The sequence below is a fragment of the Theobroma cacao genome, chromosome 4, assembly GCF_053813885.1.
Source record: "Theobroma cacao isolate CCN51 chromosome 4, ASM5381388v1, whole genome shotgun sequence".
In the NCBI taxonomy this organism is placed as follows: domain Eukaryota; kingdom Viridiplantae; phylum Streptophyta; class Magnoliopsida; order Malvales; family Malvaceae; genus Theobroma; species Theobroma cacao.
The window spans coordinates 2,063,908-2,088,216 of NC_142642.1; the positions used below are offsets into that span (position 1 = coordinate 2,063,908).

At 33.1% G+C, this 24,309-nt stretch overlaps 1 protein-coding gene and 1 pseudogene across 2 annotated transcripts; both read left to right on the forward strand.

Moving 5' to 3' along the window:
- Positions 1–1,518: 1,518 nt before the first annotated feature.
- Positions 1,519–3,904, forward strand: LOC18600971 (UPF0481 protein At3g47200-like). Of its 2 annotated transcripts, XM_007031756.3 has the most exons (3): positions 1,519–1,586; positions 1,673–1,773; positions 2,436–3,904. In XM_007031756.3, the coding sequence occupies exon 3, from the start codon at positions 2,455–2,457 to the stop codon at positions 3,787–3,789; it is 1,335 nt and encodes a 444-aa protein (XP_007031818.2). In that variant the 5' UTR covers positions 1,519–1,586; positions 1,673–1,773; positions 2,436–2,454; the 3' UTR covers positions 3,790–3,904. The 2 variants fall into 2 exon arrangements, with proteins under 2 accessions (XP_007031818.2, XP_088661836.1); XM_088805710.1 differs by lacking the exon at positions 1,519–1,586 and having other exon boundaries at positions 1,619–1,773.
- A 15,967-nt stretch (positions 3,905–19,871) lies between these two features.
- LOC18600976 (UPF0481 protein At3g47200-like) lies at positions 19,872–21,205 on the forward strand (annotated as a pseudogene).
- Positions 21,206–24,309: the final 3,104 nt, after the last annotated feature.

Here is a 24,309-nt window from a genome sequence, read left to right on the forward strand (position 1 = left end):
CGAGTATTAATTTATAGAGATTATACTGTAATTTTGTTTTCTTAATGAGTACTTAATTCAGTGTGGCAGATTGGCCCAACGTTAATTAATTCTATATATATAGTTTTTATTAGGCATTTCCAAACTATAATTAGGCTTTTACGGAAAGAATGATAGGCGCATGGGAACGAAAAAATATATGAATTAAGCTTCTATTTTATTAGGACTAGTTTTTGGACTTTGAATATATGTTTTGCATGTTTGGTTTCACATATTTGAATTTTTTTTTGGAAACCACATATTTGACAGTGTATTAATAATAAAAATTAAATTATTTCTATACTTATTATTAAAGATACAATTAGATTTCTTTTCTTTTAACAAAATGAGAGAATTTGATGTCAATTATCTGAAAAACTTAAATTGATAGAAAAAATCTGAATTTTATATTTAAATTCGAACAATTTTGATGGAAAAAGCATTGAAAATTAATTTTAAAAACAACAACATTTAATAATTTCAAATAAGTTAATGCTGAGATTCTATACACAACCTTACACAAATGTTCATTCAAAATTATTAATCTATAGATGTATCTAAAAATTAAGTTTTTCATCCAAACTCATGAGTTTAACCTGATTTGAGTTCGATCTAGATATGAGTTTTTAAGAGTGGCCCGATAGCTCAAAGATTTTTTTTTTTGGATAAATCCAAATTTGTATTCGTAAAAAAGAGCAGGTTGGCCTGCTACAATAAGTACAGACTACATAATTAAAGCAGCAAAACTTTGTGTCAACAAACAAAACAAAAGCAGGGAAACAGCTATACAAGTATCTAGTCCCTAGTTTCTTAAGGAGCAATCCATTAATTCTATCTCCTGCACAATCTGCTGCATGCCCTTGAGCCGAATTCTAACAGCATCCTTTATATAGTTGAGAATTGCCAGTGTAGTACCAGCCCTCTTGTCATGAAGCCTACTATTCCTTTCCATCCAGACAAAGTAAAGATATCCACTCCATTAACGTATCACACGGCTAAGTATGTTATGAGGTATTTGGAACCAAAATTTCCATGAGGATGAGACTGAATAAAGTCAACCTCCCGAATTATAGTCAACTGATATATGTTTGGGATATGTTCTATAAAGCTGAAATCATTGATCTCACGATTACTTGTCAATTAATGACTGCCAGTATGCCTTCATCACTTTTCAGTTCCTGAAGCAAGGGATAACTTCCGACGGCGAACTAGACAGACATTATCTTATAATTTTTCTTATTTCCTTTATTCTTGGTGTCACATGAACAGCTCGACTTTAATTCATTCCGTCCAGGTTTAAGTGATAAGTAAAAAGGGTTAGACATGCTTTGTCTGTAGTGTAGATTCTTTCCCAACAGGGCATGAAAGCGAAGAACTTATGCATTGCTTGAAGACAATATTTTAATTGAAATAAAAAGGAAATTATATTTTCATCTCTCAGGACCTTATAATTTATATATATATATAAATGTGTACCCAACATTGACAAGCCAAAAATCATGATGAATAGGAGTAATTAAATTCTTCAGATGAGAGCTTCGTTCCAGAAGATTTTTGCTACTATCTAAGTATACTCTGCTTCTATGCCATGAATTTTTAACTCTGATTAATTTTGGATTATATTGGATCTGTAAAAGTTCTTGATTTGTTGCAGGCTGCTGACAGAGAGAGCAGATCACAAGCAATTTGAGATCGAAACTAGAGACTGAACCCAAAATAGCTGCTAGCTTGGGACTGGAACTACTTTTGAATTTGGTACGTTGATTTTCTGGCTATGATTTTCATTCGTATGCTTTGCTTAATTGATTTGAATTATGTATTAATTATGTCATTTTTTTAATCTTTCGTCTGTAGTTAAAATTGATCATATTGGTTTAATGAAACTTTTGATTATTATTTTTAACAAAATCATAAAATTATAAATTTTTTTTAAAAATTAAAATTTTAAATTTATTTTTAACTTTTTTGAAACATCTATTTTGAAATTTTAATTTTGTATGATATTTAGAGAAATAACGGCCAAAGTTGAGTTTGTTTGACCAAAAAAATCAAAAAGAGAGAAACCAAGTAGGATGGAAGAAGCATGGTTTTGAGAATAAAGTGTGAAAAAAAGTAATAAAAAGAGACTACTTCATGAGGAGTGATTTTGTATTTTATCTTAAAATAAATATTATTTTTGAAAAAAAATTTAATAATAATTATAATTACCTAACAAATAGATTCAAAAACTAGAATTTTGATACTCACATAAAAATTAGGGAATGGTAAGTAAATAATAGTCACCAAACACATTCATCTCATTACAAACCAACCATTAGGCAATTAATGCGAAGTAAATTATTTTTAATTAAAACACATTTTTTCTTTGTAAGCGAGTTAATTAATTCCAGATTCTCAAAAAGAATTTTTCCCAATAGGAAAAAGAAGTTGAAAATAATGGGACAAAGTGGAAGATCAGACGACACTAGTGTTGCAATTAATATCGAATCACTGTTATCTTCCCTGCAAGCTGATTTGAGCAATGCTCGTCTGTCCATGCCACCAAGCTACTGCATATTCAAAACCCCAAGCATACTCTCAAGGCACAGAGAAAACTCATTTCTTCCCAATTGCTTTTCAATTGGGCCTATGCACCATGGAAAAGAGAATTTGGCAGCCACAGGTAAAATCAAAATCAAGTACTTGAAAGGTCTTCTGTCCAGAGTGATTACATTTACAAGTCCGGGTACAATGTCAAAAAAAGCTAGCAAGATTGAGCACCAGAAGATTTTAACTGATTGCATTGCTGCCGTTAAGTCGATTGAGAAAGAGGCTAGTGATTACTATGCAGGACATGATTATGCAGCAGAATTAGGGGATGAATTCGTAAAACTATTGGTGCTCGATGCTTGCTTCATTATTGAGCTATTCCGTAAGGATGCTGCAGAGATCACCAAAGAGCAGGATGACCCAATTTTCTCCATGTCTTGTATGCTCCAATTTCTGCATCATGACTTGATTTTGCTAGAAAACCAGATACCCTGGTTAGTACTTGAAACCTTGTTTGAAAAAACCAAACTCCCTTCCGAAACCAAATCCCTGGTTGAACTTGCCCTTCATTTCTTTGCTAACATGTTTTCATCTCATCCATTTCGAAATAAAACAAGCCTTTTTAAGGGCCAAGATATCAAGCATATTCTTGATTTGTTAAGGTTATCCTTGGTTTTACCCTCGGAAGAAATAAAAAACAACCCACGATCTGGATGGCAGCCTATTCATTCCGTCACTAGACTCAAAGAAGCAGGTGTGAAATTCGTGAAAGTTGCACCAGATAGCATCTTGGATATAAAGTTCAGAGACGGTTCTCTTGAAATTCCATCCCTGCTAATTCAAGAGACAACAGAAACAATCTTACGCAACCTGATTGCCTACGAGCAATGTTTGCCACATTGTCCGCCAATTTTCACTTGCTACGCCAAGCTCTTGGATAACCTCATTGACACCACCAACGACATGGATATACTATGCAAGAGGGAAATTTTCGATAACTGGTTGAGTCCTGAGGATGCAACCCAGTTTTTCAATAAGCTGTACAATGACACTTACGTCAAGGTATTCTATTACTCTAAACTTTGCGATGACCTGAATCGTCATTGCAAACGGGGTTGGCCTAGATGGCGTGCTTACTATGTGCAGAACTACTTTACCAAGCCCTGGGCCATTGCGGCTCAAATTTACGCTGTCATCATGTTCGTTCTCACCTTGTGGCAAACCTATATCAAAAAGGGTTGATGATTTTCCCTTTGCCTTAAAGTGTGTCTAAATTATTTAGTTGCTTGTTTTGATATGTAAACCAAATCTATTTTAATGCAAATTAGTCAAAAAGAGAAGAGGTCGTTGATTATAACAGTATCACAATTTCCTTATTTTCTAAATAAATTTAAGTGAAAAAATCACCCTATAAACAGAAAGATAGAACACATGAACAAAATAAAACAAAAATTTGGTGAAAAATTAATTAGTCATGCATGTGGCTAAATTAAATTTATGGCACCCAAAAATTGTCATCTTGAAATCTCCACCGCTTTCTCTTCTCTACATATACAATGGATCATTTCCAGACTTCCTGTCAATAAATAAACAGAAGCCCCAAGTTAGTATTTGCAAAGTCTTAGGTCCCAAGGACTTGGAATGGGATCTCTGTCAATTGTCAAAAAGGTATATTGCACATGGGATGTCTGGGCTAATTAAAACAAATTCTATATATGTAAGATAGGGGGGAAAAGGGAAATTGGATGGTTGTTTTAGGAACAAGGCATTCTATTTATGTGCGGATGGAATTTCTTGATTACCAAACTATCAATTCATTCAAAAAATAAAAATAAAAATACAGAGAAACAATGTATTTGTGCTGATTCATGAGTAATAGAATTCATATTCTTTACTTTTTCTAATTTTTTTTTTGCAAATTAACCATCACCATTAAAGTTATTTTTTTTGCTAAGACATCAGTTTGTTGCTGTGTTAAACCAGTTAAAAAGAGAGGACAAATTCTTCTTTACGGTTCAAAGCAACAGCTACCAAATAAAGACAGAAAACAGAACATAGCCAGGGACAAAGATCTATAACGGAGAGCCCTTTGCTTTGCCCACGGTGCCCTTGTACAATTCTCCAGCTTATCACTACTCAGGTACACAACTAGTTGTCAATGCTTCGATAATCTCAAGTGTCGAGCTAAACTACTCTCAATCCGCCAGGTATAATCATAAAGACGATCATATGGAACAGAATTGGTACCTGTTTTACAGTTCACAATTCCCCACCCTCTTCCTATGTGACGGTACTCCCCATAAGGTCTCCTTACCCTTAACAAATCCATGCCACGAACAGCTCATCTCTATTTGGCCCAATTTTGGCGAGAGAATCTGCACAATTATTTGCTTCCCTAATAATATTCCAGTAAAGAACACTTCCAAAGTTTCCATGGCCCTTTGCAAGGGTTCAGGACCCAATGAACTGCTACTATTGAGTCCGATCCGATGATAAGTGCTCTCTTATCCAAATGGTGACTGGCTGAAGACTTGGAGGCCTGTTTTGGAAGCATAAAGTTCAGCGAAATTGGAATCACTTACTCGGATAGTACCCGAAATCAGTCTCAGCATATGGCCCTCTGCATCTCTGATAACTCCCCCTTGAAGTCAAGTAAGAAGAATTTCGGCAAAAACTCTGCATCTCACTATAAAAACATTTGCCAGTTTTTGCCCCAATAAACTTCAACTCCTTAAACCAACTAAACAAGACTCTTTTAACCTTGCTACCCTTGCCGTCTTCCCATACCAGCCAACACTTAAAAAGAGTACCTCCATTAATACAACCACTATGGTTTTGCTAGGGCCAGAAGATTCTTCATGTAATAAGAACGTGGATCACCGCCTCGTTCGGAAAAACACCACCGTTTCACCTCCTATTGCTGAGCCGAGAAGAAAGAACTTTCCACCTGCTTTAACGGAAGCAGAGTTGATATCGGTATTTAGGCGCTTTGATGGTGACAGAGACGGCTGCCTCAGCTGGCAAGACCTTAAGAATGCGTTCCACAGCATAGGTTCCCGGTTTCCATCATATCGAGCTCTCACGGCGCTTTGTCAGGCTGATAAAAATCGAGACGGATACATAAGCGAGGACGAGATGGATGACCTTATTCAGTATGCTTTCAGTTGTGGGTATTATGCTTGGTAGAATCACCTAATTCTTCATACAAGCTAAGAATATATACATATATATATATATATATAGTTTTGTGGTATCTAGTACCGCTTTCCTTTGTTGTTAAAGTTCTTGAGATGAAGGAAAGAAAATAATTTTGTCTGTTAATTTGGTAGTTGTAATTTACAAACCATGCTTAAAATAAAAAACAACAGAATATAGCAATCATAGCAAACAAAAATTCAAACATAAGTAGATATGATTAATATATAGTTTTATATTTCTCAGTCAAATCATAAATTTTATCCATGAAAAAAGCTTCACAAGCATAGTTTCTAATGAATGGTAAAGCCACGCACAAATCACCACCAGAAGTAGTATACATATTGATTTAACGTCATAGAAAGTTTGATGAAATGTAGCTACGGTCAATATATATATAAATTAATTCTCTTTTACATAAGAAAATTGCCCACCTGATTCTCTGTTTCTGTCTGGTTTCCATAATTCTTGTGTGACGCTGCATTTTCAGCTTTACCTCTTGCTCATTCAAATCTCGGGTATTACCAATCAAATCCAAATGCTCCACCTTATATCCTCTAAGTCACCAATTCTTTCCTTCACCATGTCACATACATTCTTATTCCACTGTTCGATGAAAGCTTTCAGCTTATTTGACTTTGTTTTCAGCCTAAAACCCTCTCTTCCTTCCACTACTGTAGAACATTGAGGCCAAAGTCTTTGTATGTCCACCAGCAGTTAAAAAATTTGAACGGTCTGGGGTCCGAATCCATCGTTTCTGAAGATATCAAGATCAGGCAGTGATCTAAGTATGCCCTTTTTAAACTTCTTTGACAAATGCTATGAAAGTTTGTAAATAATTCAGATGTAAGTAAAATTCCCAGTACATCAAACTGATCCAATACCACTTTTTTATTTACATTTTATTTTATCTATATGGTCATAAGTCATATATTGAGGATATATACATTCTAATCAATTAACATTTTTTTTGTGAACTCAAGCTCAGTCAATTAGTATCCTCTAGTATAATAAGTGAGGCAAAAGTTTAGCATTTGAACATGGAATCCAAGAAATTTAAATTTGACTTTAGATTTAAAAAATCATTAACATGAAAATTTAATTGTTCTATCCAATGCCAAAACTCGGTAGATTCAACCTATCCAATCGTTCTATGGCTCTTATGGTTCACAAGAAAATTAGAGTTATCAGATATATTTTCAATCAAGGTGGTTTTAGGTAAAATCTTAAATTCAAGCCCTAATGCTCTCACCTTTACAGAAAAAGAAAAATCAATGGTGGATTTTAACCAAAAGGAAATGGTTGTATTTTATTTGTCACCAAACCATTTTAGAATTTTACAGAAATTACTAACATGCAATATAGAAATGCAATGCAATTTCAATGCTCTGCTTCCTATGGAGAAAGCACGACAACATTTTTTTACCTTTTTTTATAGAAAAAATTACAATCATAAGTGAAAAAGTGCAACCTTAGCCTATGTACAAAAATATTTAATGAGAATTAAATCTTAAAATTTCCTAGAATCCTTGTATCCTACAAGCTGACAAAGGCTCTAAAAGAAATGCAAGAATTAACTGTAGCTATACTCAGATAGGACGCCCTAACAAAGAAGTCAAGAATGTTTGGTGCGTGAAGCACCTAACAAAGGCTCTAAAAGAAGAACGACTAGTACTGTTAAGAGAGGCAGCGGATCCGAATTCCAACATCTGGATTCATTCCAAGATTCGCTTGTCGGAAAAGCATAGGAATCCACGTGTTCTATGAGGAGCATTTAAATTATTGTGGTAAACAAAAGACTTATCAAGAAAGCGGCATGACATTGCTCCATCAGCTTGTGGGACATAAGGATCTAGCAAACCAGAATAGCAATAGTTAGTTAAGCACCGAACCAAGATGTTTAAGAAGAAATAGGTATATATAAAAGGAAATGTTGGTGATTTGATGTTGATTTGTCGAGATTTTTTTATTATATTTTAAATGTCTGTTTAGATTATTTGTCTAATGTAATTTCGTCTTTGTGTTAGTGATGTTTTGTATGTGTGATATTTTTGTTACTGTAATCTTTTATAGCATAATCAGTTTTTTAATCCAACTATTGTATCACTGGCAATATTTTAACAAAGAGAAAATCGAACCAATGTGACAATCCATGAAAAGGGACTCGATCTGATAAAGCTTCCCTTCTAAGCATGATGGCATTAAGTAAAATAGCCAACTAGAATGACCTTTATTTCCAAAATGCCAAAAAACCTTGACAAAATTCTAAGGAGAAAAATATAATTATACCCATATTCCCTCCAAGAATGACTAATCACGAATTTGAGAATTCAAAATAAGCTGCCAATGTCCTAATTTTTAATAGACCTTCATGCATGCAGCTGTCGAAACGTGTCCTTATATGCCTAATGTACAAATTAGCCCCCTTGCCCTGTCACGAATTAATTAATAAACTATTGTGAAGAGATTTTGAACTTTGGATCATTGAACAAATAACTAAGAAAGAATATGTTTTTGCTTTTTTTTAATGAATTTCGATAATTTTACAATGTTCTTTACCTCTCTATATAAGTCTTTGGTCACCAACAAAATCGTTTTCTGTCAAAGAAAATCTAGGACTTTAGCCTGGGATCGTTTGACCATATACTTTATTCACTCCAAAAATCCCGAAAAGGTTCTAAGCTTTAACTAAAAGCATTCCTGAATCCAATTGCTTCATGTTCTTCTCTCTCCTATAATAAGTTCCCAACAATATTTTAATATAATATGATTCCATTTCTTTTATAGGGTGATTTAATTTTTTTTTTGTTACAATAAAACAAAGTCAAGAGAAAGGGGAAATTCGAATTTAAATGGATTGTAACCCTAGTGATTAAGGGTAGATAAGCAAATTATTGACCTTAATTTATATATGAAATGTCTAAACAAACCCTGAATAATAAAAAACATTTCAGTTTTGAAAAAATATAAACACAGATAGAATGGAATACCAATCTACAAAACAATGACGTGAAGTATGAAGAGTGCAGCCAAAAAATGAAAGACTAAAACACCAAATTAACTTTACTACATATTACAGAACAAAAGAATTGCAAGCAAATTAAGAACCTCATAAACAAGATTAATGCAATTATATACACTTTTAGACCAAAAAGAAAAATGTGTATACCACTTTAATTTTTGAAGATTCGAAGGAGTCTCATGTGATACAAACCGTGTTAGACATTTTCAACAATAATAATGGAAGAATGAAAAGAAGAAAGTACTTTGAACAATTATAATTGTTCAAGACTTATGTTTGTTCAAACAATTAAGTTTGTTCAATTAATTATGGTGAAAAACCAACAATTAGATTTGTTGGAAAATAGACAATTGTGTTTGTTGAAAACAAACCTTTGTGTTTGTTGAGAAGAGGCATCTTTGTCTACAAAGAAACTTTCTTCTATGATAAAACATAATAGAGAAAACAACAATCTCTCTTTCCTTTCTCAATATTCTCAAGATTTTTTCTATATCATTTTGCTGTAAAGAAATCTTATAAAAGTTTGTTAGTGTAAAACGTAGTTAATCACTAAGCTTCATTATATCTTGGAAGTTTATATGTCGATAACTATTTTGTACACTATAAGTAGGGGTGACTAAAATTTTAAAAAAAATGACATTGTTACATGCCTTGGAAGTCATTTCTTGATTTTTTAGTTTTGTGTTCTAACAAATTGGTCCTATAGATTTGCTTTCTTATGAAACTTGTCCATGGCTTGGTTGCTTGTCAAATACATGGGCTTGGCTTGACCCAAGTTGGCTTTTGGACAAGATATTTAAACTTTGGGTCCAATCCAAGATATTATTTTATCAATATAATTTTTTATTTAATATTTAATTTTAAAATATTAATATAATTTTTATTAATATTTTAATGATAAATTTATTCCTTTGAACTCTTTCATGATATTATATGTTAGTATCACGCACTCCCACAAGTAATTTTTTTTGAAAGGCAAGTGAATTTTCATTGCATCTTTACAAAATCCAAGAAATGGCTAACAAAAAAGGAATTGTTAGATATTATATTTTGACATGTGAAGTGGTACATTTGTAAATATTCTAAATGTTTAACGTTATTATTGTATTTTGATTTTACATGAAGACTTGACTATAAAAAGTTTGTTATATTGACAATGTAAAGTTGACTAAGAAAATAATACAATCAGAGCTTTATTCATCTCTTAACTTTCTCTAGATTTTATTCCAGATCCTTAGTCTCTTTCTCAATAATCAACAAAACTTTCTCTAGATTTTTTCTAGATTCTTTGTCTCTTTCTCAATAATCAACATGGTATCAAAGCCAATTTGTTGAATCGATTCTTGCATTTGCTTTTGCTCTTGTCCATAATCTGTTGGTGTTCATCTTATTTTCTTGTAGAATCTTATTCTTAGATTTAGAGGAAAAGATCAAGGGTTTCTTGATTTTTTTTAGAAGATCTGCCGATTAATCTTTTCTATTAGCACTTTGATCATAGATTCTTGAAATACGATGAGTTCTTCATCTGTATCAAAGTTTATGTTGTGTTCTCTGGTGGAAAATCCACAATCGCTGTTCTACCTTCATCATTCTGATCACCACGGCTCAGTAGTATCAATCCAAAGGTCATTACAAATAATTACACATTCTAGAGCCATTCTTTTTCTCTAGAACTATCAATACGAAGCAAGTTGGGATTTATCAACAGCTTGATCAAAGAACTGAAAGTCTCAAATGATCTTCATGTTGCATGGACGAAATGCAACAATTTGATTGTTGCATGGCTTTTAGAGTCGATCTCTCCATTGATAGCGGCAACAGTTTTCTACATCATTTCGGTAGCTTAGATTTGGGAGATTCCAAATAAATGGTTTTCTCAGCTGGATGACTCAAGGATTTGCAATCTTCATTTCACTCTTTCAAATATCACTCGCACAATTGATTCTTACTTTACTGAATTAAATGCAATATGGGAAGAGTTAAGGATGTTCAAGCCACTACCTCACTGTAGTTGCGAAAATTGCAATCAACTTTGTTTTCAACGGTATATGGAAAAATTTGCTAAGGATAATGTGTACAAATTCCTAAATGGTCTGAATGAATCATATGCAGCTCTTAGGTCTCAGATTTTACTCATGAAACCTTTTCCTAGATTAGATGAAGCTTATAATTTGATAATGAGGGAAGAGTCACAAAGGAACATTCGTATGCAAACACAACCACTCTTAGAAAGTTTTGCTATGGCTAGTGTTGGTGGTATTAAGAAGAAAATGAAATCAAATATCATTGTCACCATTGTGGGAAATCAGGTTATGTTAAGGACAACTGTTATCGTCTAATTGGATTTCCCCTAGACTTTAAGTTTCAAAAAATGTGATTTCTTCCATGAATAATGTTGTTGCAAGTGGATCATCCACTGAGCAGGAAGATATTGACAGTGTCATGCCTCATATTTCTTTCACCAAGCAACAATTCAAAAGTTGTTGACACTTGTCAATGAGGATGCTGCTGATTTTGGTCATAAACCATTTACCTCAACTGTTTAAACTACTATCAAAGTTATAAATGTTCAATCAGTCAAGCCTTCAATTGTGAATGCATCAGTGGCAAGTATTATTGCTAGAGCCTCTTGTTTTAATTCTTTCCATGGCATCTATAGTGAATCATCATACACTAACATCTCTGAAATTGATCCTTATTGTTGGATAGTAGATTCAGGAGCTATTGATCATATAACATGTAGTTTGAACTTGTTTATCACATCAATACCTATTAAAAATGCCTTTGTTCAAATGCCAAATAACCGGTTCAGTCAAAATATTATCAAATCTTATTCTTTATCATGTTTTGTATGTACCTAGTTTTAGGTTTAATTTAATTTCAGTTAGTAAACTAACTAAATCAAAAGAATTTCATTTGATTTTTACTGATGTGGACTGTAAACTTCAGAACATCAAGTCACAGAAGAAGACTGGTCTTACTAAACTCAAGGCTGGACTCTACACTCTGCAAGTTAATGATGTTGTTTTTCAAAGTGACAAAAATGTTTCTGCTATTTTTCCTTGTTTTTTGCATAGTAATAAGGTCTCAAACCAAACTATTTTTTTTGTTTCTGACGTAAATACAAGTTCTTGTGTTTCTGTACCAAAGTTTTTAAATTTTGGCATCTTAGACTTGGCCATATTTCATCAAATAGGTTACAAGTAATACATAAAATGTGTCTAAAAGTGTCTTTTGTAAAGGACTCTGTTTATGAAATATGTCCTATGTCTAAGCAAAGAAAGTTACTTTTTCGTGTTCATGTTAAATCTACTTATGTGTGTTTTGAACTCATTCATATGGATATGTGGGGACCATATGCAGTGGCATCTTTGAAAGGGCATCATTATTTTTTAATAATAGTTTATGATTTTAGTAAATTCACTTGGGTCTATTTGATGAAGTGTAAGTCAGAAGTTCTTACCATAGTTCTTAGTTTTGATAATATGGTACATACTTAATTTGATTGCAAAATTAAGCAAATTAGGTTAGACAATGGTTCGACATTTAATCTGATTGATTTCTATTTTGCTAGAGGCATAATTCATCAAGCATCATGTGTAGGTATACCTCAACAAAATGGTGTGGTAGAAAGAAAGCACCAATATTTGTTACAAGTTGCTAGGTCATTTCTTTTCCAGTCTCATCTACCTATCAAATTCTAGGGAGATGCAATTTTGACTGCTACACATATTATTAATAGAATACCGACACCTCTTTTAGAAAATAAGATACCATATGAAATGATATTCAATAGATCCTTTTGTTATTCACATTTTAGAGTATTTGGTGCTCTTTGTTTTGCTTTTACACTTCCACACAATAGAAAGAAATTTGATTCAAAAGCACAAAAATGTGTGTTTATTGGATATCCTGGTGGGATGAAAGGATACAAACAATATGATCCAAATATTCATCAAACAATAGTTTCTAGAGATGTTGTGTTTTATAAGCATGTATTTCCTTATAAAGATTTTGGTCATACCTTTGATTCTTGTATTTATGACACCTTATTTGATATCCCATATTTTTCTAATGTCAATAATCCTTGTTCTAACTCTATTCACATTACATCTTCACCACATTGTTCTGATCATGATGATTCTTCATTTTATCCAAGGTTTGATCCATCTAATGTTGCTCTTAATATTGATCAATCACTTGAAAATTTGTCTTCCAATCAAAACACTGTCCACACTACTTTTGATGAACTCATTATTGATAAGCATACTAATGAACATCATATACCTCAATCTCATACTTTTGAACCTGATCATTCTTCACAACCAAAACCCTTGCTTCGAATAAGTACTAGACACAAATAAATTCCTAAATAACTTGATGTTTATGATCATAATTTAGATACCCAAACAAATCTTCTTACAAAACATCCCATTCATAATTTTCTTTCTTCCACACAATTGTCCAGTACTTACAAGGCCTTTACCACTTCTCTTAACCAATTCTCTGAACCAACAACTTATCATCAGGCAGTAAAGCATTCTTATTTCCAAGCTGCAATGTAATCTGAAATTGAAGGTCTAGAGAGAAATCAACCATGAACTGTGGTATCACTTCCAATTAGTGCTCATACCATTGGGTGTAAATGAGTTTATAAGGTGAAATTAAGGGTTGATGGTAGTCTAGAAAGATATAAAGCTAGACTAGTAGCCAAAAGCTATAGTCAACAAGAGGTTTGATTACCATGAAACGTTTATTCCTGTGGCTAAACAATCTACAATACGGGGTTTTCTTAGCTTTAGCATCTATATATGGATGGCATTTGTCTCAATTAGGTCTTGACAATGCCTTTCTCAATGGAGATTTGGAAGAGACAATTTATATGGATTTACCACAAAGGTATGTAGTTAAGGAAGAGAGTTCTTCAAAATCAAAACTGGTCTGCAAGCTTCAAAAATCTTTGTATGGGCTTAAACAAGCCTCTAGATAGTGGAATTCCAAGTTTACTAGTGCTTTATTAGATTTTGGTTTTAAACAATCAAAATCAGATTATTCTCTCTTTACAAAGAAAACTATTAATAGAGATTTTGTAGCTCTTTTGGTTTATGTTCATAATATTGTCATAGGTACTTCTTCTGTAACAGCAACAGATGAGGTAAAATACTTTCAAAAGTTCAGATTTAAGCTTAAAGATTCAAGAGGTCTCAAGTATTTTCTTGGGCTGGAAATAACTAGGTCCAATAAAAGAATTTTTTTTATGTCAACGAATATATAAATTAGACTTGTTAAATGAGTATGGATCTCTTGGTTCTAAGTCTACTTCTACTCTTGTTGATTATAATACCGAGTTGACTAAAGCAGCTACACATGATACTCTTGTTGATGCCACTTTATATAAATGATTAGTTGGGAAATTGTTGTATTTGACTTTTTCTAAACTGGATATTACTTATGTTGTTAAGAGTTTGTCTCAATTCATAGATAAACCAAGCACCACTCATTTACAAGCAACTTATAGGGTACTTAAGTATCTTAAAAAGGCATCGAGACAAGGTATTTTACTAGCTTTTAATTCTAATGTTCAAGAAAAGGTCTTCACTGATAGTGATTGGGTTGGATGCTTAGATTCCAGACGTTTTGTTACTGGTTTTGGGGTTTTTCTTGGTAAATCTCTTATTAGTTGGTAATATAAGAAGTAATTAGTTGTTGCTCATAGTTCAACAGAGGCTGAATATTGCGCTGTGGCTGCTACTTGTTGTGAAGTTATATGGCTTTTGTCTCTACTCAGTGATTTTGGTTTTTCTCATATTGCTCCAGTTCATTTTTTTTTGTGATAACCAGTCTGCTATTCATATTTGTAAAAATCCTATATTTCATGAGAGGACTAAGCATATTGAACTTGATTGTCATTTTATCCATGATAAAGTTCTTGAAGGAGTCATTTGTCCTCAGCATATTTCTACTAAAGATTAATTGGCAGACATTTTTACTAAGGCGTTACCACCTGTACAATTCACTTATCTGCTAGGCAAGATGAGCATAGATAATATCCATGCTCCTCTTAAGGGAGGTGCTAGATATTATATTTTGACATGTGCAGTGGTCTATTTGTGAATATTCTAAATGTTTAAGGTTATTATTGTATTTTGATTTGACATGAAGACTTGACTATAAAAAGTCTGTTATATTAACAATGTAAAGTTGACTAAGAAAATAATACAATAAGAGCTTTATTTATCTCTTAACTTTCTCTAGATTTTTTCTAGATTCTTCGTCTCTTTCTTAGTAATCAACAAAACTTTCTTTAGATTTTTTTCCAGATTTTTCATCTTTTTCTCAATAATCAACAGGAACATTGCCTATACAACAAAAGAATACACCCAGCCAAATTCCCAAACAATCACAAAAAGATAACAGTAACCGTATACATCAAAGTTTCACATGGCTCAAGGGCCACTAACAACATTAAACCATTCTCAGCTTGCACAAATTCAACACCCACGAATATGTTATAAAGTCTTTAGAACCAAATTTGCCATGAATATTAAACAGAACATAGTGGACTTCCGACTTTTAGGAAACAAATATATGTTTGGGATCTATTTTATAAAATTGAAATCATTGACCTCACCATTACTTGTCAATGACTGAAATCATACTGTGTGGAAACATATACATTTATTACTTTTCAGATCCTAAAGCAAGGATAACTTCCCAAGACAACCATTTTTTTCCAACTTTTCTCATTTCCTTTATTCTTGGTGTCGCATGAACAGCTCTCATCTTTAATTCCTTCCAAGTTAAGGTCATAATCAAAAAGAGTTAAACATGCTTTATCTATAGTTTAGATTCATTTCCAAGAGAGTTGTGTCATGGATTTATGTAGTTTTATGTGCATGTGTTCTTAACTTGTGTGCATGAAAGCAAAGAACTTATGCACTGCTTCATGACAATACTTTAATTGAAATACAAATTTATACTTTCATCTCTTAAGACCTTGTGGTTTGTATATAACTATGTATCCAACACTATCTAGCCAAAAATCATGATAAATGGGAGTAATTAACTTCTTTAGATCATAGTTTCGTTCCAATTTGCCACTATTTACTACTCGGCTTCTTGGCCATGAATTTTCAGAGTAATTTCCCATACTTTCCTATCTCGAAAGAGTTCAAAATTCTTGTCATGCCAATTTAATACCGCCAACTCTGGTTATTTGATCCGTAAAATTTCTTAATATGTTGCAAGTTAATGAGAAAGCAGATCACAAGCAATTCAAGATTGAAACTAGAGACTGGACCCAAAATAGGCTTGGAATTGCTACTAGTTCTTTTGAATTTGGTATTGATTAATTTATGGTTATGATTTTCACTTTTATGCTTGCTTAATTGATTTGAATTATGTGTTAATTATGTTGCTATTTTTTAGTCTGAAGTTAAAATAATCAAAATTATTTAGTACTCCTAATCTATCTCCTAATATATATTTTTGAAATTAATAATTACCGTTAAAGTTGAAATTATTTTATCAATGTAGATGGGTTCATAGGAAAAGTAATTCTATAAATAAGTAAAAAGGATATACTCATTAAGTGGGTGAAAGCAAGATTGAAGTAGTACTTAGAGTACTGAGTGCTATGATAGGTGGTGATGGACAAAGTGTAAAGAATAGGTGTTATGAAAATTGCCCAAGAAACAACAAAGATAAAACCCAGAGAAATCAAGCAAATAGAAAAACATAAGAATTTACGTGATTCGGCCTCTTACCTACGTCCATGGAGTGAAATTGTTCTTCTATTATTGAGAAATTAAAATACAATAAATTGACCTCTATGGCTTCCCAAATCAACCCAAAATCCCATGCACATTCTTTCATAATAACCTCCCAAGAACATTCACCCAAACTATTCTAGCTCCACTTAGAGCAAAAGACAGAGTTTTAAGGTGTCCCTTCTCTAGAGCTTTAAAAGCACTAGTTGCAATTCTAAAGCCTAGAGATCCACTTTTATAATATAAAAATCCAAAGTAGAATGTGATTAGAACTCCATGTGGAATAAGAAGTTCAAAACCATATAATTACTTAATGTTGTACACAAAGAAGAATCCTAATAAAATAATATTTAGAATTCTAGTCAACCTAAAACTCAACAAATCTCCACCTTTGACTTGAATTCAAACTCCTTAAACCTCTTCCACCTGTTGCACCTAATTACAGCTTCCTAACTCCACCTACTTTCCAACACCTTAAACAAATCTCCAAGCATAAGACTTTCCAGTCATTGGCCTTTATAATTACCACGACTACACATACCGAATCAAGCATGGTCCAACACTCAATTCCACAAAATGGCCAATGCACTTGTGTAGCTGTCAAGTCAATGGCACTAATTGACTTTCGAAGGGACCTCAATGACCCTTCCAATTCACTATTGACAAGATTTTGTGTCTTTTCACCATCGTCTACACCATGGGAACCTTTCATCACTTCCTCGACAACTGAAATCTCACTTTGGTAGCTACCATATCTTGTGCACTATTCCTATCCCTTGAAGGCCTCACATTCTAGATGATATAAGCCATTATACAAATTCCCCCTCATCAAGCCCATGTCACCTTGTGTGACTTTTACCACTCCATCACAAGCAAAATATCCATACCCTTTGGAATCTAACAAGCTCAATGATATTAGATTTTTACGCATCTCTGGGACATAGGCCACACCACTCAAAAAACGCACAACCCCATCAAACATTTTGATTTTCACCACTCCAAGACCCGTGACCTTCACTATTGACTTATTACCCAAAGTCAAATTCCCAGCCACCCCTTATTGAAATAAATCAAAATAATCTTTTTGATAACATACGTGAGTGGCAGAAGCTGAATCTAAATACCAATTAGAATTTGCATCCATATTTTTTAAGATTGCAAGGACATCACATTCATCACCTTTAGCAACAAAGGCACACTCACCTTTATTCTTGTTATTTTCATCCCCCTTTGTAGGACAATCCCTTTTAATATGTCCATACCCTTTGCATTGAACACACTGAACATTGTTGGATATAGACTTGTCACCCTTAGATCCCATACCGATTGACTTCTTTCTACGAACCTCAATTACCAATGACAAGCCACTTGGATTTTTATCCCTTTCCTTACTTTTCTTTCAGGCTTCACAAGACATTAACGTTGCTTGTGCTTGTTCTAACTTTATTGTATCTATCCCACATATTAGAGATTCCTCAAATACCTCATAGGAGTTTGGAAGCGAAGCTAGGAACAACAGTGTCTTTTCCTCTTCCTCCACTTTCACATCAACCTTCTTCAACTAATCAAGTATCCCATCACATTCATTCATATGTTCCATGAGGTCTCCATTCTCCTCCATCTTTAAATGATACAACTTTCACCTAAGCTGTAACTTGTTGAAAGACTTTTCGCCAAGTAAATCTTCTCTAACTTTACCCACAACCTTATAGTAGAATTCTCATCAATAACATGGTTAAACACATTATCTCCAATGCAAAGCCGAATAGTGCTCACACACTTTTGCTCCAACTTTACCCATTCAACATCCTTCATGTCATCTGGTTGCCCTTCGTTCTTTCCTAGCAAGGGGTGCATTAAACTTTACTGCACAAGGAGATCTTTTATCTTTCTTTGCCACTACATGAAACTAGTCTTCCCATCAAACTTCTCAATTGACAAATTCGTAGAACTAGTAACTTTCAACATCCTTGTTGAATCTTGAATTTACCAAACCCGAAGCTTTGATATCAGTTTGTTATGAAAATTGTCCAAGAAACAACAAATATAAAACCCACAGAAATCAAGCAGATAAAAAAACACAAGAATTTACGTGGTTCGGCCTCTTGTCTACGTCCACGGAGTGAAACTATTCTTCTATTATTGAGAAATTAAAGTACAATAAGTTGACCTTTATGGTTCCTTAAACCAACCCAAGATCCCTTGCACACTCTTTCTCAATAATCTCCCAAGAACACTCACCCAAACTACTCTAGCTCCACTTAGAGTAAAAGACAGAGTTACAAGGTGTCCCCTCTCTAGAGCTTTCAAAGCACTACTTGTAATTTTAAAGCCTAGAGATCCACTTATAAAAGTCCAAAGTAAAATGTGATTAGGACTTAATGTGGAATAAGAAGTTTAGAACCATACAACTACTCAATGTTGTACACAAATAAGAATCCTAATCAAATAAGATCTAAAATTCTAGTTAATCTAAAACTCAACAATAGGCAAGTGGTAGAGTATGGTTGAGAATAGGGCAAAGAAAGTCTAAACAAAAGAGAATTTGAGAGAAAATATTTAGAGAGAGAGAGAGAGAGAGAGAGAGAGAGAGAGAGATTGCTTTCGGAGTGAAAATGTATTTTTTTGTGCTCAAGAATTCTTGTTCTGCCAAAATGAATTGTCAAAAAATTCTATATATAAAGTCTTGAGAAACAGTTTCTCAAGAACATGCTTTAATGCACGTAATGAATAAGAATATTGAAAAAAAAAATTAATATACAGATATAATACGTAAATTACTAAAAAGAGTTTTATTATACATATTGGGTCACATTTACTGATACTCATTATGTGATCATTGAAGTAGTGACTTTTCTAATAGATGACCATTAATAATGTAATGAAACTTGAGTAGAAGGCAAAAGGGAAAAAGTATAAGATAACAAGGTAAGAGGAATAAAGCACTTGTATTTTTATAAACGGTTTAAAGGAATTAGACTTCTTAATTATCTTCAAATCTAAGCCATCAAGTCAAACTCTCCAAAACATCCCAAAGAAAAACTAATCCGTGAACCATGTCACTTGTTCAAGATTACTTTCAATGTTATTAACATCATAAAGTCCTTCTACTCATTTTGTTTATTCTCATTGTTGCTTGTATAACATTATGCTTAACACATTAACACATTCTTTGAACTTGAGGTATCATGTTAACACATTCCTTATTTGTATGCAAGTTAATTCCAAATTCTCAAGTTTGTTTCATGCCTTTTTTATAGCCAAAAATGAAAGTTCTCAAATAGAATTCTGCTAAATAGGAAAAAACAGTTGGAAAAGAAAACAACAAGACTAGAATAATGGAACAAATTGGAAGATCAGATGACAGCATTGTTGCACTTAATGTTGAATTAGTGGTATCTTCTATGAATGTTGAATTGAGGAATGATCATCTATCCATGGCACCAAGCTGCCGCATCCTTAAAACCCCAAGCATACTTTTCAAGCACAGAGAAAACTCATTTCTCCTCAATTGCTTTTCAATTGGGCCTATGCACCATGGAAAAGAGAATTTGGTAGTCATAAAGAAAATTAAAATCAAGTACTTGAAAGGTTTCCTGTCAGAGTAATCACATTTACAAGTCCGGAGATAATGTCCGAAAAAGCCAAGGAGATTGAGCAACAGAAAATTTTAATTGATTGCATTAGTGCCATTAAGTTGATTAAGGAAAAAGCTAGTGCTTACTACGCAGAAGATGATTATGTTGCAAAACTGGGTGATGAATTCGTAAAGATGTTGGTGCTTGATGGTTGTTTCATTGTTGAGCTACTCCATAAGGACACTGGAGAGGTCACCGAAGAGCAAGATGACCCAATTTTCTCTTTGTCTTGTATGCTCCAATATCTGTATCATGACTTGATTTTGCTAGAAAACCAAATACCCTAGTTAGTACTTGAAACCTTGTTTGAAAAGACCAAGGTGCCTTTCGAAACCAAGTCCCTAATTGAACTTGCCCTTCATTTCTTTGTTAACAAGTTCTCATCTTATCCACCTCCTATAAAAACATACCTTTTTGCTAACCAAGATATCAAGCATATTCTTGATTTGTTAAGGTCATCCTTGGTTTTACCATTCGAAGAAAGAAAAAACAACCCAAGATCTGGGTGGCAACATATTCAAACTGTCACTAAACTCAAAGAGGCAGGTGTGAAATTCGTGAAAGTTGCAGCAGATAGCATCTTGGATGTAAAGTTTAGAGACCGTTCTCTTGAAATTCTATCCCTGCTAATTCAAGAGACAACAGAAACAATCTTACGCAACCTGATCATGTATGAGCAATGTTTGCCGCATTGTGCTTCTATTTTCACTTGCTACGCCAAGGTCTTGGATAACCTTAATGATACCACCAACGACATGGACATACTTTGCAAGAGGGATATTTTTTATACCTGGCTGAGTCTTGTGGATGCTACCCAGTTTTTCAATAAGTTATGCAATGACACTTACTTCAAGCAATTCTATTACTCTAAACTTTGTGATGACCTGAATCGTTATTGCAAATGAGGGTGGCCTAGATTGCGTGTTTACTATGTGTAGAACTATTTTACCAAGCCCTAGGCCATTGCTGCACAAATGTACACTATTATCATGTTTTTCTTCACCTTTTGGCAAGCCTACATTAAAAAGGGTTGATATACTCCCTTTGGTTGTAAAGTGTGTCTTATTCAGTTGCTTGTTTTGATATGTAAACAAAATCTATTTTAATGCAAACAAAAGGAGAAAAAGGTCAACTATTATAACAGTATCACAATTTCCTTATTTCTAGATAAATCTAAGTAAAAAAACCCTAAAAACAGAAAAGTTAAAACAGTACATGAACAAATAAAAAAATTAGTTAGTCATGCAAATGTGTCTAAATTAAATTCAAGGCACCTAAAAATTTACAGTTGATATTTCTTCTCTTCTCTGCTTTCTTTTCCTTACAAATTGTCAAAAATATTTAGTTAATTGTACAGGGGCTAGGGTTCTTGTGATAGGAAAAGAAAGCGTTGTAAACAAGTAAAAGGGATATATCAGAAAAGACGGCGAGAAAGATTGGAACAGTTCTTGAAGTACTAAGTGTTGTGCAAGTGGAAGAGAATAGATGAATAGTAGAGTAATGATTGAGGATAAGTAGAGAATAAGCGAGCAGTAGAGTGAAGCTGAAAAGCACTAAGTAGAAAAGTGCTAGAGAAAGAATTTAGAGAGAGAAAAGCTATGAGTGAGATTGCTTTAGCCTCGAAGAGAAGGTCCCCAAATGAATTGTGAAGGCTTTATATATAGTGCCAGAAGTGGTGATTATTCAAGAATAGGTTTTAATGTGCATAATGAATGACATTATTATGAAGAGTTTTAATGTGAGTAACCGTTACTGTAAGTCATTATATAGATATTAAAATGGTGATTTTCTTGCATATAATGAGCAACGATTAGAAACTTATTATGTGACCGTTGAAGTAATTGAATGTAATAAGACTTGTTCTCGAATATAAAGTAATAGAGAAAAGGTACACGTGAAAAGCTACATAAGAACAAGTTAAAAGAAAATGTTTACATGAACATGTATGAAAAAAACTATACGTGAAATAGAAACAACTTAATCTAATTACAAATCCAATCATCAATATTTTCAAAAAACAGTGCCTAAATAAAGGAAGGGAAGGGACACAACTAAGTCAACCAATATTTTGCATGACTATAATTTTCTAGAAGAACATAACCAAAGTTAATCCTAACAACTAAATTAACCAAGATGTTTTTGTAAACATGAGTGTAAATCAAAAATAAATGTTTGTGACTTGACAATAGTTTGACGAGATTTTTTAAATTATTTTTATTTATTTTTATATGCAGAAAGTTTAAATGGTTATTATATTTTAAATTTATGTTTAGCGGGTTTATCTAGTATAATTCTGTCACAACCCGGAACTCCTATCGAGCCCGTGACAACCGTCGTGACGTCCCGATAGACATTCATTACTCCGAATGTCAATCGAAACCTCGCAAGACTCAGTTTTTCTTGCTTCCCCTGTGAGTATTAGTCACTAAAATTATGTTTTGAGAGATTATAAACTATTTTCAAATCAAAACAATAGAAAAACAATTTTTTTCTCACAGGGGCATTTTGTTCATTTTTTTCAAAAATCTAGAAATCTGTTAAAAATGTAGTATACGAGTACAAAACACATAATTCATAATCAAAAATAAGTTTAAACATCTAAAACCTTCATTCAAAATGAAATTATGATTATTTGGATATAATAAAAAAATAAAAGAAATATTTAATAAAATATTCTATTTTCTTATACACAATATTTTTAGAGTTATACGTAAATAATTTTTGTAGTGTAAAAGCAAAATAAAATAATACATACTGTAATACAGTAAGCCAGAGTATTTAATTTAATTTACAATAACCAGTGGGCCCTAGAATAACTAAAAGTAAGAAAGACTGTGAACTTACAGTTTGGACGATGCAAATCCAATTGTAGCCCTCAACGAAATGAGCTATCTACCGACTATCCTGAGCTTGAAATGGGTGGAAAGGAGGGTAGTGAGATTATATAATCTCAGTGAGTAAACAAATACCATTTAAAATATCTAAAGCTGAGTAAATGGAGACAGATAAAATAGTTTAACATACTGTAATTTATCACCTTTCAACTCATTTCAACCAAATAAAATCAATTCATATAAATCGAGTAATCAACATGGCTTATGAATTTCTTAAAACTTTGACTCGTGCCAAAAATCATTCTCATACTCAGTTATTATGGATACCTTGATTGAGGGCTATCCCAACCGAGTCCGCCAAGGCTGTTAAAAAGTTATGTACGCATATATCATGTTTTTATTTTGAAAACATAGTCGTTTCTTGGCGTTGGCTGACTTCACCCTCATGTGGTGGTTTGGCGTGAAGTGAACTCTAAAGTGTTAATCTCAGGAGTTATCCATCTGCACCTCTCATACTGAGGTATGAATATAATAGGGTTACCGTGCCCCACTAGTAGGCTGGTCCGCGAAACCCGTCCACTGTAGTGACAAATTTATAACTCACCAATTTAATAAAATTTGCGATAGCATGACATGGCAATTATTTTATTTTACAGCCTCTCAAGGCAAATTAACAGTTCAAACATTTTCATCACATATACCAAATCAACCAATCATGCCAATATTATCATAAGCCATTCAATTCAAACCATGATTTATAACACAACAATTTAGTCTCCAATTGCTCCATTTTCAAAACCATCATTCAATTTCAAGACAATATATAAAATCATTTTCATTTAATCACATTTTGCTTATAAAACATAAAGATTTACCATTTAAACTCATTTTTCATAAAATCACAAAATCGGATAAAAACCACTTTAGATAATTAAGATGATAGTAAGGTTACTCATTATTTCGGGAGTCGAATTCCAAGTACTCTGATTCTTGATCCTCGGGTACTATCTCTTTACTTTTGCCAGAATGCTCACTATCTAGACATAATGCACAATAAGCCGTTTACTACATTGTGCTAAATTGTTATAAAACCAATTCATGCTTTATTCTAAGGTATGAAATGGGATGCAAATTGTTCGGATTATTGTTCAAATACGGTGTTCTACACAAATTCAATTGTGTACCTAAATTAAACGGTATTGGCCTAATTCGATCTATCACTCGATTAATTGGCCAATACGTCCAATTTAACTCCAAATAATTTCATTTTTCTCCCAATACTCCAAATCATCAAACACAAGTCA